The sequence below is a fragment of the Rattus norvegicus genome, chromosome X (genome assembly GCF_036323735.1).
Source record: "Rattus norvegicus strain BN/NHsdMcwi chromosome X, GRCr8, whole genome shotgun sequence".
Lineage (NCBI taxonomy): Eukaryota > Metazoa > Chordata > Mammalia > Rodentia > Muridae > Rattus > Rattus norvegicus.
In genome coordinates, this window is record NC_086039.1 from 46377424 (window position 1) to 46392432 (window position 15009).

Consider the following 15009-nt stretch of genomic DNA (forward strand, 5'->3'; position numbering starts at 1 on the left):
TTTTTTAATTACTGGATCATTTTTTATTTACATTTTAAATGTTATTCCCTTTCCCTGTTTCCCTTCCATAAGCCCCCTATCCCATCCCTCTCCCCTTCTTCTATAAGGGTATTCCTCCTCCCAAACCACCTCCTACTTTCTGTCTCCTTCCCTGACATTCCCTTACACTGGGGCTCCAGCCTTGGTAGGACCAAGAGTTTCTCCTCCCATTGGTGCCCAACAAGGCCATCCTCTGCTACATATGTAGCTGGAGCCATAGGTCTGCCCATAGGTCTCCTCTTTGGATGGTGGTTTAGTCCCTGAGAGCTCTGGTTGGTTGATATCGTTGTTCTTATGGGGTTGCAAGCCCCTTCCACTCCTTCAATTCTTTCTGTAATTTCTTCAATGGGGACCCCTTTCTCAGTTCAATATTTTGCTGCTGGCATTCGCTTCTATATCTGTCACGCTCTGGCTGAGCCTCTCAGGAGACATCTATATCAGGCTCCTGTCAGCATGCACTTCTTGGCTTCATAAATATTGTCTAGTTTTGGTGGCTGTATACATATGGATTGGATCCCCAGGTGGGGCAGGCTCTGAATGGCTAGTCCTTCAGTCTTTGCTCCAAATCTTCTCCCATATCCTCTCCTATGAGTATTTTTGTTCCCTCATTTAAGATGGACTGAAGCATCTGCACTTTGGTTGACCTTCTTCTTGAGTTTCTTGTGTTCTTCGGATTGTATCTTGGGTAATCCCAGCTTTTGGACTAATGTCCACTTATCAGCGAGTGCATACCATGTATATTATTTTGTGACTGTGTTACCTCACTCAGGATGATATTTTCTAGCTCCATCCATTTGCCTATGAATTTCATGATGTCATTGTTTTTGATAGCTGAGTAGTACTCTTTTCTCCCACCTCCAACCTGTTTTGGAATTTCTTAAACACTGAAATTAGAAAATTCTGTCACAAGCTAAAGGCATTTGAGTTTTTTTTTCAAATTTTAGACAGTCTCCCTGTCTGGGATGATTACCCAGCCACAGAAAACCCCCACAAGACCACTTTGAGTCTGTAGCATGACTAAAACTTTTGGTTTGATGGAAACATTTTGGTTAAAATGTTTATCTGAAATAGAAATTAAGAAACTTGTTGAGTTTCAGAAGCTATATCATTGTGGGTTGTGTATTGTTGAGGTAAGTGAATATTTGTATGCATTCTATTTGTATGCAATTCTAAAAATAAATTGTAGTCATCCTGATAGCCCTTAATAAAACCTGGATGAAAAACTTAATGTTCTAAAGGTACTCTAAGGAGACCATGGTAATGAAGGCTCACAATTACAGGAAGAGTTGTAATTCAAGGCTAGCCTAAAATACTTAGAATGACTACAGCCTCAGACTCCTCGCTACAGAGATCCCCTATGAATAGCAATTAGCCAGCCTCCTAGTTCAGCTGTATATATTAACCTGATTAGTTCATCTATAATATAATAAATGTCCTGAGTTGGGGGGGTGTTCATACGTTTCTGTTACAGTGTATCTTTGAACAGATCCCCAACTTTCTGTATGAATGTCTGTGTGTCTGTCCTTTCTTTATTCCCTATTAGCCCAATCAAGTAAAGTAAAAAGCCATGGCAGCCACAGCACCCAAGAACACTATCTATACTCTATTTTGGTTAAAGTGGTCTTGAGAACCTGCTTTATCTGGGATGTAAACGTAACCTTACAGAATATCCCATGTGATATTAAGTTAATTACCTGTGAGGCTATAGTAGAGCGGGAAATTTGTGAAGCTTGTGTATCATGCAAACTACTAAAGCTTCATTAAACTCTTCTAAGACCATCTAAAATATATTCTATTTTTAAATACATTTAAAAACTTGGCAGGGATTTGACATAGTAATTTATTAGTCTGTCTCTGTCTATGTCTCTTTCTCTGTCTCTCTTTCTCTGTCCCTCTGTCTCTCTGTCTCTCCCCCCTTCTTTTTCCCTCCCTCACTTCCTCCCTCCCTCCCTCATGTGTGTGTATGCATGAGGACACCATAACATGCATTCTTTATTTTTTAAAAAGAAAGTATTTTATGTAAATGGTTCATAAGTTAAAGAAACTCAGTCCATTTTGTAATGATCTGTCTAAAACCCTTGGCAGGGTTAACTTTTTCTTCACATGCCAGTTTTGAAATAACTAGACTCAAGTATTTTCTGTTAGATGATGTTAGAAATATCAATTTACTATGTTCAGACTACAAAATTCTCACTTGTTTACTGAATCAGACTAAAGTATATTTCATTCAAATTAAAAAGCCATACATTTATAGTCAATAAATCTGTAAGTTACAAAGCACCTGTAACATAGGATTATTTTGCAAGCTTTCACAAAAAAAAAATACAAACAACCTCTGATAAATCAGAGCTCTAAAGAGACAATACTAGCATTTTCTAACAATTTACATTTTATGGAAGCATCACCAATAATAATCCTTATGCATGAAAAGGGAGTTACTGAGATCCCTAGATGAAAAGCATTTCTGTGGTGAGAATTGTTCTCTGTGTGTGTGTGTGTGTGTGTGTGTGTGTGTGCGCGCGCGCGCGCGCGCGTGTGCGTGCGAGCGCGTGTGCCTAGGTGTGCAGTAAAAATCAAGTAAGTAAAAGTGATTGGAAATTGAGCTCAGTGGTAAAGAGCTTATCTAGCAAGCACAAAGTACTGGATTTGGTCCTCAACTCTGGGGCTGTGGGGAGAACCACTTACAAAAATGATGGGGTACACAAAAATAGTACAAAAGTACTTTCATAAAATGTATAATGACTATCCTTTGTATCTGTTCACAGGTACTATATGAAGCTATGTAGTACTCTGGTACACAAAAAGCTAAAGCAGTTATGCTGCCATATCAAAGCATATTTTTAAATAAAAACTGACAATATTATATTATGTACAGAGCAAAAATACCAAGTTAAAATTGTCTGTATATATGTGTGAGTGCCAAAATATATATAGTTCGTAGATTGTATCAGAATCGAGTAGTAAAGAAACATTCAAAAATCAATCCTATGTGGGTAAAAAAAAAACCCAAAACAAAACAAAACAAAACAAAACAAAAAACAACCAAAAAACACCAAAAACTCTCAAAAAACAAAATCCTACTTTGAAATTATTGAACCTGAAAAGCAAAAGTAGGAGGGATGAGGACTAACAAGGATTGTCAGAGACCAAATCCACAAGATATCAATCCAAAAGCCAAAACACAGGTCTGATAAAAGTTTAAGAGGGAATCTTAGATGTGCTCAAGTGACTAGTAAGTGAGTAAGTGTGTGATCCCAGTCGTCTGGGTTGTTGTGCATGTTTTGATGCCATGAGGTTCATAGTTGCCATAATTAAGCAAAAATATTTTGCCCCAAACTAAATACATATACTTAAAATTTATATTTACAATTTCTCCATATATAAATAACTTAAAATTTTATAGCAGAAAGATCAAATCATTTTTACAATGCTACCTTAACGTTATTGAAATCAGCCTTTGGTATTTTAAGGTAGCTACATTTGGGGGAATGTCATGTGGTCACAACATTTTAATCACTTGTTACCTTTATGCCAAATGCCAAAAATAAGTTATCTTAAGCAAGAAAAAGCCAGCTTTAAAAAAATATCTGTAGAAATCACTCACTATTACCATGAGTTAACAAAATACACAATAGTGGGTGTCTCACATGAAACAGATGTTTCCATTTCTTTAGGTAATTAAAAAATAGTATAGAAAGTTTTTAATTCTGAGAAAACTGATGTTTGCACTAGATTATTTCTGATTTCTGTACAGTGATAGCCTAAAAATTCATAATAAAAATACAATAATTTTACCTAATTAAAATGTAATTACTAAGAACTTATGCAGTATTTTTCTATCTAATCATATAAGAAAAAATAAACTGTTGGGTTTAAAAATAGCTTTATTTAGCATACCAAAAACACAGAAACATAAGAAAATTGTATCTAGTATAAACATAAAAAGTTAAATATGATAATTTAATGTAAATCAAGCATTTGAAAATGTGAAGTACTGTAATAAAATACACGCTATTAATACAGAACGAAGTTAAAGCTACCTCTGTAGTTACTGGGTCAGATCATCAATCTTGAAGTTATCATTAGCAATCAACAAACATAACATCTCCCTTTTTTATTAGTCAACAGGAAAAGAAGCAGTTATCTTATTTATTTAAAACATATATAATTCATTGTGACATTTAGAGCAGGAAAGCAAAAAGTACCCATTTAAGGATTCCAGACAGAAACAATGTAGGTGGAGGTTTGAAAATCAATATACTGCAGGAACCTTGAGCAGATCATTTTATTGAAATATAAATTGTTTAATTCCATTTACTTACTGCTTAGAAAGGTACTAAGTATACTCTGCAAAAATAAATCTTCATTAAAAATGATGAAAGGCAAATGCAGTATCAACCAGGTAGGAAAGGCAAAGCATAAAAATATACATTATTCCAGATAAGCCCCTTAATTATATCATAAATGTTGAGAATCTCAGTTTATAAAACCAGAAGGGGTAGCAAAGGGGATTTTAAAAGTATGAAACATAAACTGTACTCAAACGCAACAAAAAGTGTAAAATAAGATTTCATGAAGTAATATTTTGATTATACTCTTATCATAGCAAGCTGCCATGAAATTTATGGTTAGTGCAGCTATTAATTACTATGAAATAGTGTTTTTACTGACCAACAATCTAAACAGCTATCATTACAGATCAATTTATTTAGCTTTTGTTTCAAGAACCATCATTCATTATTCTATTTCAGAAAGTGGTCAATCCAATACTGAGACTACAAAATATAAAGCAATTTTATAAGAACAAAAGCCTAACGTAGTGAGAGGATGTCTTGTTATTTTGTCCAATCCTACAGTTCTTAAAATTTTGGATTCTAGATCCCTCCTTAAATTCTTGGGGGAATCTAGACTCCAAAGAACTTTTGTTTTTGAGATTATGTCTATCGATATTTAACATGTTAGAAATGAACTGAAAAAAGTTAAAGCAGTCATTCAGCCAAAAATTAAAAAAATATGCTAATACAAATTACATTTTTATGAAAAATAGCTAAATTGTCTTTGTAAAAAGATGTGTGTGAATACTATTGTTTTCCATTTTTTAACTCTGTTTTGAGAGAACTTGAATAAAGAAACAAATAGGATGAAAATATTTTGATTTCACAGATTCCATGGAAGAATGTCAGAAAACTCCTAGGGTTTATGGGCTACAATTTGAAAATTGCTGGTCTCATCTAAAGCCTAATATTCGTAACACACACACACACACACACACACACACACACACACACACACACACAGCCTTAATTTTCAGTGATAATCAATCCATAACTAGTCTTGTACACTGGATCAAATGTCTCCAACCTCAAATTTAATTAGAAACAATTATTATATAGTAGGGAAAATATTTAAAGCAATATTGTCATGCTGAGACCATTATCAAGATACAAATACCCTTTTCACCTAGCAGACCTATTAATTCATGTACTTTAGTGTAAATTCCAGCATTACTTCATCCAATACAGCACTGGGAAGTATACTTAAATAGGCACAGCTTTTGTATAGTCCAGATTATGTGTAAAGACAAGTAATAGCCCATACATTCAGCTTAGCAGAATATTAACTATTCATGGAGCAGCCTGTTCTATTTCTCATTATGTAAAGCTCTGATGCAATTATAGCGAAACAAGGAGAAATGTCACCCTGAAGCACAATAATAATATCAGGATCTTAGAATTAAATAGTTCTTCATACTGAAAAATTACTTGTATACATGCCATCTCATTTGATCTTTTTTCTATTCTTTCTGAAATAGTTTATTTTGGCAATTCATTCATAACCTACTCCCTCTCTCCTCTAAGGAAAAGAAGCAAAAACGACTGCAGCTAAAAGGATAGAATATAAAACAGCAACATAATGAGATATATGTGGAACTAAACTAGATTTAATGTGCATCTACTATGGCAGGTACTGTGTAACCTATCAACAGAACTTTAACACAAAAGTCACAGCTTATAAATAAGTGAAAAATTCTGTACTAACAATTTTGAGAATAAGATTTTTAACCTGTGCAAAACATTAAGAAAATGATTCAAAATTGATTTTGGCTAAATTCTTGAGTCTAAATGGAGAGTCTGTAGTAGCAATGAGAATAAAAATTAGTATAAGAACATTATTGCTAACCACACAATGAGCAATGGAGTAGTCAATACCTACTCCTTGTCATTAACATAAATATTATTTAATTACCTAGAAATACTTGCAAGCAAAATATTAATATGAGTGGCATAAAACATCCAAAGATGTTAAGAAAATTTTAATGGGACAATGTTAGGTTATCAGCCAAGAAGAAAAACCCTAGTACAAAATGAGCTAAATGCCACTAATGATCAATGATTTCCTTGTTATATATTACAATCAAGTACATATAGTAAATGCTACATGCTCTGTCTCTGTCTTTCTCTGTGAGATGTTTCTAAAATTGAGGATGAATCCATGCATATTTTTCCTTTCATGAAAGAGAAATAGGAGGTTAACCAATGTCTTTAATTAGAAAACATGCATGTTGCTGTCTATCACATACACTGTTTGTGCCCCCTGACTTTTTAATTTTTGTGAGTAATGCTGTTTTTATTGGTGGTGTAGTAGAAGTTAGTTGTACATAAATTAGATGGTATATATGTGGCTATATGCATACATGTGTATTCCTTACGGCACATAAAGACTGCCACTGATATGTCTTTCATTCATGTTTCCTCTTGTAAAAAAACAAACACAGTTAATAATTTTATAATAACAAACAAAACCAAAGATAAATCAAACCAGTAAATGTGAAGTGGTATGCTCTAAGAGTCTAATAAAATAAGTCAATGCACATTTCTGTAGTATTAAAGTGCTAGAAAGTTTTTCCATTAGTATTTTAGAAATGATTAAAGTAAAAAAAAAAGATTTACAGCTTCATTTGATGGTGGTGACCACAGGCACCATAGCGATGGCACTGGCTGAACTGGAGTTGACTATATCCTCATATTCTGGTGGTGGGTCTAAATGAGGTTCTGTTTCACTCCTTCTCAGATTCACCTGGCCAGTGGCTTCCTCGTATGTCGGTGGGGGATCACAGTTGGAAAGGCGAGTGGAAACTGAATCTGAGCGCCCAACAACATATTCCAAAAACCCTGGAGACAATCCACTGCTATCAAAGACTTCATCTGGTGGAGGAGGTGGAGTAATGATGTTAAGATGTTGAGGGAAAGGAATGTGGCTTTCAGTCACTGTCTGTCTCCGAGTTTTGTTTCTTAGAAAGCATCTCCAGATTAAGAAAATGACAAGGAGAATAATGAAGAGGCCAAAGATTAGTGGAAAAGTAAGATAAAATTGAAACCAGTCACTTCCTCTGTTGGTTTCTCCTTGTTGTGCTTTTGTGTAGGTGCTCCAAAACTCCTTCTATAAAAACAAAACAAAATAAATAGGTAAAAATTCAATATGGTTAAATCATGGTCAAGTATGAACAAATAATTATGTTTAGATATTGAAAAAAAACAGAATCTGATGTATTAGGTCAATTGACAGAGCACCATTTTCCATACCAGTAAATAACAAATAGAGAAGCTCATCATTAGAATGGGGTTATTCACAGAGAAAATGGTTATCAGTTAAAACATCATTAATTTACTATATTTCATGAACCTAACTATCAACTATCCTAGTTTATGGCTCAGTACACTGAAGTTTTAAGTATCTTGTGGTTCCATGGCTGACTGAGAGATAGCAAAGGGCTGCAGTTCATTTGTTGGTGCTTACGAGTATCCACAAAGAGTGATTTATTGAACAGTGCTAGAGATAAGGAAAAGCTCAAAATCCAAAAGCTATAATACAGTATCTACTAAATGTATATCATTTCTATACCCCTGTAAAGTTGAAAAAAAGTAAGTGAAACCGTTATTAGTCAGGGATTACCTATATAGATCATCATGTTCATTCTGGATGCTGCCTAAAACAGTCATAACTCAAAGCTCTTTAAGATTTAGAGCTATTTACACTTTTAGCTGTGACTTTTTAAGAGTACGAAAGAGTTTTACACTCAGGAAGAGAGTGAAAATTAAAGGAGTATGGGATGTTACAGTACATAAAGTGCTTGCTATGCAAACATGAGAACCTGAGTTGAATAACTATCTTATGTGTACACTAAGAAACATGTACACACATATGCATATACAAAATAAAAATTAAGAACTGAGTTTTCCTCTTTTAAAGATAATATCATTTACCTTTTCAAATATAAGTCAAAGTGCTGGGAATGGTTTAGAGTACTTGCAATATGGATATGCACATAAATGTAAACACATATAGATATGTGGTCATGAACTGTCACTCTTCATATCCAAATCTGGCACTCTAAATATGTAGACTGCATCATAATTAATACCATCTGCTGGTTAAGGCTATTAAATATTTTTAGTACCAAACATTCAGCAGATATACACTTTGATTCCTAATAGTTCTGTTTGGGGGACGCAACATACATGTTACCTATGAATAAAAGACAGTATTCCCACAAGAAACATTAGGGTGGTGTAGAAATTCTGTCACTGTACTCTGGAACATAGACTTGCATGTTCCAAAAGAAAAAAATATCAGGAATTTAAAACTTTTTAATGTTTGTTGGGAAGTATAAGATGCAAAGGAAACTTCATGTAATTATAAGGTATCACATTTCTTCTTGAGCCTTAATTTCTTTACCTTTAAAGTGGGACAAGAGAAATTGTTTAAACAGTAAATCAGATAGCAATACAGCACATCTAGTTAAGTTTCTTGTGTATGAACTCTCAATTGTAATGATTATAATGAATTTTAAGTCTTTGCTTTCAAATGACTAAATTATTCTATATTTTAATTCAGGGCACCTTCAGTGTCATTCACTCCCTCCCATGTCCTTAATTTCTTCCTTTTTAGTGTTAGTCACTTTTGTGTTATCATTGAGAAGTTCGAAGAAAATGAATTTAAAAGAAGGAAAAGTTTTGGTGTTTTTGTTGTTGTTTTGTTTTGTTTTATTGGCTTTTGGTTTCACAGCCTTCAGTCCATTGTCCCTGCCTCTGTTGTGTCTGGATCTGCACTGAGACAATACATAATGACTTACGGTATGGTATACAGAGTTTCTGACTTTATGTTACCAAGAAGCAAATAGGATTGAGGAATGTACCTAGTACAAAACAAGAGCCATTTTTACCAAAAGTGACCTACAGATTCAATGCAAACCTCATCAAAATTCCAATCCAATTCTTCATAGAGTTAGACAGAACAATTTGCAAATTCATCTGGAATAACAAAAAACCCAGGATAGCTAAAACTATCCTCAACAATAAAAGGACTTCAGGGGGAATCACTATCCCTGAACTCAAGCAGTATTACAGAGCAATAGTGATAAAAACTGCATGGTATTGGTACAGAGACAGACAGATAGACCAATGGAATAGAATTGAAGACCCAGAAATGAACCCACACACCTATGGTCACTTGATTTTTGACAAAGGAGCCAAAACCATCCAATGGAAAAAAGATAGCATTTTCAGCAAATGGTGCTGGTTCAACTGGAGGTCAGCATGTAGAAGAATGCAGATCGATCCATGCTTATCACCCTGTACAAAGCTTAAGTCCAAGTGGATCAAGGACCTCCACATCAAACCAGATACACTCAAACTAATAGAAGAAAAAGTAGGGAAGAATCTCGAACACATGGGCACTGGAGAACTACTAAACTAGATACACACCTTCAACAAAGTGGCTGGATATAAAATTAACTCAAATAAATCAGTAGCCTCCCTCTACACAAAAGAGAAACAAGCTGAGAAAGAAATTAGGGAAACGACACCCTTCATAATAGTCCAAATAATATAAAATACCTCGCTGTGACTTTAACCAAGCAAGTGAAAGATCTGTATGATAAGAACGTCAAAGCTTCTGTAAGGCAAAGGATACTGGCAATAGGGCAGAATGGCAACCAACAGATTGGGAAAGGATCTTTACCAATCCTCTATCCTATAGAGGGTTAATATCCAAAATATACAAATAACTCAGGAAGTTATACTCTGGAGAATAACACTATTAAAAATGGGGTACAGAGCTAAACAAGGAATTCTCAACTGAGGAATATCGAATGGCTGTGAAGCACCTAATTATTAGGAGTATCAGATAAATTTATATGCTATTACATGTTACTATAAAATGGTATCATAAAGTATAGAGGGTTAGGTTCCCAGCACCCTCATGGTAGTTAATGACTGTTTGTAATTGTAATTCCAGAGCACCTGGCACCCTCTTCCGGCCTTTGAGAACATTGGCATGCATGAAGTGAACAGATATACACATAGACCAATACTCATTTACTATATATAAAAAATAAATCAGCAAACATTTCCTATTAATTTAGTTAATGCTTTAGACTTTGTAGGATATAATGCCTCTGTTTTACCTATTGACTTTACCTTTGCTATAGAAACACAGTGGTATGTTAACAAATATCTATACATCTGTTCTTTTGAAATTTATTTACAAGAACAGATTGGCTGGATTTGAAATTTATCTACAAGAACAGATTGGGTGGATCTGGCTTCTAGGCTATATATATTTTTCCAGCTCATGCTCATGATAAAACAAACAAGTTGCCAAAATGTGTATAAAACAGAATGATTAAAAAATGTGCATATTTGGTGTTTATATATGTATGTATAAAAATCCATTGATTTTTTTTGTAAAGCACATTTTTTTCTAGTTTTCTAGGACATTTGCTACTTCAGTTGTTATTGAATTATAGCATATTTTCAGTGATTGGTCCAGTGTGTGCATGAGGCCATGAGTGCATAAATCATTTGAACACTGTTATTTTTCAGCATCCTAAGCTATCTTAAGTTGTATCTATGGTGACATTCAGAATGATAAAGAATACCTCAAAAACACAAGGTACATACTTATTACAAAGTAATTTAGGATGTAAATTCTAATTCAGGAAGATGGGGCTTTAGAATTTGCATTACAAACAAGCTGTGAGGCCAGATGCCTAATACTAGGCCACAGAGCACTCTCTGAATTATATGATGCACCAGTTTTCAATGCCTGCCAACCAATGCCTTAGCCCAGAGGCTAAGACATTTAGTCTGATAGAGACCTAGGTGATATTTCCAAAGCTCGTTGGTTACTCATTCTACGGAATAGCTTGAAAACTTCTATGCCAAAGCTCATAGCAAACTATCCACTTTACTTATGATGATGTTAGTAAACTTTTTTCCTCTTGTCTTTTGAGACAGGGTTTCTCTGTATAGCTCTGGCTATCCTGGAACTCACTCTGTAGACTAGGCTGTCCTAGAACTCAGACATTGCCCTGCCTCTGCCTCCTGTGCTCTGGGAATAAAGGTGTGGGGTAACACTGCCTGGCTGATATTAGTAGCTTTAATGTGGTCCCCTTTGCTCATTTACTTCCCAACCTTGACCATCTATTCTTGTCGGTTTTAAGTCCAAATACCCAGGAGACCAAGATTAACACTATAACTTTTTGCTCTTCTACTTAAGAAGCACAAGGATGCCATCTACATTCTTAACAAAGCAACAGCTAAGAATTTTTCCTTTTAAATGTACAGTAATCTTATTAGCTGTAATAAAAGGGAGACCTCCAGTGGCAAAACATGCAATGTATACTCCGTTCCCCAAAGCCTAAATACCAGAAAGAAATCTAGAATTAGATGTAAAATAACACTGGCTGTTATAGTGATTGATGTATAATGTTATGTACTAAATGACTTACATATATAATCTTCATAATGAAACATGATTAATTCTTTTGTTATCTTACATAAGAGGAAAACAGAGGCAGAAACTTAAAGAAATTATGTAAGATTATTGAAGACAAGTAGTTAAAGTGAGACTTTCACTCAGCAATCTATGGATAAAAGACCACAATAGCAAAATGTTCCTCTAAAACACAGAAACAAGAAGCATCCACATCCAACTGAGTTTTACAATAGGCAAAAATGATTGTTTCTCCTCATGTGTAGGAGAGAGTAGTGTATTGACATTTGCATATGGGGAGACAGAACATAAATAGGAATGTGAAATATTATGTTCTGGTTCATATAGTAGAGACCTGGTTGATAGCTTCTAGGAAGTATTCGGATCCTTAGGGTTCTGTCCTAATCCTTTGTGACTGATTCACGATATTATTGGGAATTGATAAAAGTTAGATGGTCAAGCCCAGTTGTGGAAAATATGGTACTAGTGGTACGTCCTGGAAAGATTTAGCTTGTTCTTGGGTTCCTTTCTTTCTGCTCTCTATACAGCCATAATGTAAGCAGATAGCTACTATGCCCTTCCACTGTGACATTCTGCCTCACCCCAGGCTCAGAGTTGTGAAGCCTGCTAGAAATGAAAGCAAAACCAAATTCTTTTTCCTTGAAATTGTTTTGTTCAGTATTTGGTCACAGAATTGAAAAGTCTAGACAGAGGTTCTCAATCAGCTAAAGATTGTAAGGGAAACAAGTTAGACTGGGAGTGGCAAAGGAGAAAGAATACTTTATGGAAACTTGATTAATACGACTGGAGGGATGACTCAATGGTTAAGAGCCCTAACTGCTCTTTTAATGGGCTCAAGTTTAATCACCTGTACCCAACATTACAGCAGCTTACAAACACCCATAATTACAATTTCAGACTATCCCACACTTCCTTCTTGCTTTCTTTGGTACCTGTGGTACCTGTACATGGTGCAAAGATATATGCAACCAAAATACCCATACACATAAAGTAAAAACTGATAACAAGATTTTTTGAGCCAGCCAAATTATTAACAGGTGAATGGGTAGTGAAAATGTGGTACATAATAAAAACAGTATTCAGTTATAAAGAAAAATGAAATCATGAAATTTATAGGAAAATAGATTGACTTGGAAAGTGCAATATTAAACATTAAACAAGATAAGGCATATTCAGAAAAAACTTACACATTTTATCTCACATGCAGATGGAAACCTTATAACGTATACATGTATGCATATAAATAAGTCTAAGGGTGGGTAAAGCAACAAACCAAACACACACACACACACACACACACACACACACACGCACATACAGAGAGAGAGAGAGAGAGAGAGAGAGAGAGAGAGAGAGAGAGAGAGAAATAGTAAGTAATGATGAAAGAGATGCATGGAACATGAAGAAGAGACTGAGTTGAGGGCTACAAGGGAAGTAGGTGGGGGTAGCAAAGGAAGTGGGGAGAAGCAAATCAATTAAAATACTTTGTTCAAAACTGTCATAATGATATTTAACACTTTGTATACTAATGTGATAAAATGGCCAAGAATATGAGAAAAGGACTTGCAGGGAGGGAAGAGGTAAAAGGAATGGGAGGGATATAAGAAAGTGACAATGACAAGGACATAAGAGAATGAGGGTGATGGTAATAAGAGTGTTACTTTATATGTGCCTAAAATTGTCAAAGAATAAATTTAATAAAGTACTTTTAAAAGAATCGCCATTTATTGTCTTCATCACTTCTCTATTGTTATGCTAAGATACGATAACCAAGGCAACTTATGGAAGAAAGTTTATTGGGGGCTTATAGTTTCCGAGGGTGAGTCCATAACCATAATAGTAGAGAACATGGTAGCAGGTAAGCAAGCATGGCTCTGGTATAGGAGTTTAGAGGTAATATCCTGATACACAGCATGAGGCAGGTGTGTGTGTGTGTGTGTGTGTGTGTGTGTGTGTGTGTGTGTGTGTGTGTGTGTTGGGGGTATGTGCTGAGAATGGTATGTGCTCTTGAAACTTCAAAGCATACATCCAGTGACACACTTCCACTAACAAAGCCATACCTCCTAATTCTTCCCAAAAAGTTCTACTAACTGGGAACCAAGCATTCACATATATTTAGACCGTGGAGGCCATTCTCCTGGCCTTTTAGGAGTTGAGATGAAATGTAGTGCTTTAAAATAGATATTTGAGAGAAACTATAGATAGTACTTATGTCATGTACCTAGATAAACTCACCAGAAAGAAAACAGAACATGGCAAGTACAGACAGGGTACCTGCACATTTAGAGGAGACATACAGAATAACTGCTGTTCCAGCATAGAAACAAATAAAATATCAATTCTTCTCTACACACCCAAAGATTATACTAACGTCTAAACCAGGCAGACACACTGAGAATGAATACCAGTGCAAATTCTAGAATAAGATAATTTTAAGTAAAAAAACAAAAGAGGAAGCTAACATGTCTGTACAAACTTTACTTTCTTAAAATGCTGTCTTACTGCAATGATGGCATACGCATGCACATTAGACACCAGATTCTTTACCCCAGCCTCCTTCCTACTTATAAGTGTGGGGTAGTTATAGAAGTTTAACTGATCCTTCTTTATAGGTTTCTGGCTTCTCAGACTGATTTACCAAAGCTGATCAGACTGTACATGGTCACTGTAGCAAAATCCAGCCTTTCTTCCCATATTTTAATAAATCCTGTTATAAACTATATAACTGTAACTGATCTCTACTTTAATTCTCCCCATCCGCTACATTATTTAAAGCTGTCATTTCACTGACTTAACATTTATTTGGAATTTATGCTTTTATATTTAATGGCTTAAATATGACCTTTACTCCTGACCTCATGATTTTTTAGCCCTTCTGAGGAGGACTTTTATGTGTCTGGGGTTAGGGGTCAGTGGAATCATTTTAGTGGTATAAATAACATATTTTATAAGAAACAGCAATAGAAGCAGTTTGACGGCAATATGTATGATGCCCTATTAGTGACCACAATAGATTTATCCTATATTTATGGAGAAGCCAGGCTAAGTCTCAAACCCAGTATTACCATGGTTCAGTGTGACCTGGTCAGATTTGTATTTTGGCCACATATGATTCCATGGATTCTTTCTTGCTACTTAGAATTGATAAACATTAATTTTATTAAACTAAACGTA

At 35.0% G+C, this 15009-nt stretch overlaps 1 protein-coding gene across 10 annotated transcripts in view; it reads right to left on the reverse strand.

Annotated features, from left to right (window-relative positions):
- Positions 1-3905: 3905 nt before the first annotated feature.
- Positions 3906-15009, reverse strand: part of Prrg1 (proline rich and Gla domain 1) — a 112349-nt gene continuing 101245 nt past the window's right edge. For 8 of the 10 annotated variants that reach the window (XM_006256965.5, XM_006256963.4, XM_017602107.3 and 5 more), the window contains one exon: positions 3906-7479. In XM_006256965.5, the coding sequence (XP_006257027.1) occupies positions 6994-7479 (486 nt within the window). In that variant the 3' untranslated portion in view covers positions 3906-6993. The remainder of the gene's footprint in view (positions 7480-15009) is intronic. The other 2 variants (NM_001191888.1, XM_063280142.1) reach the window with 2 other exon arrangements.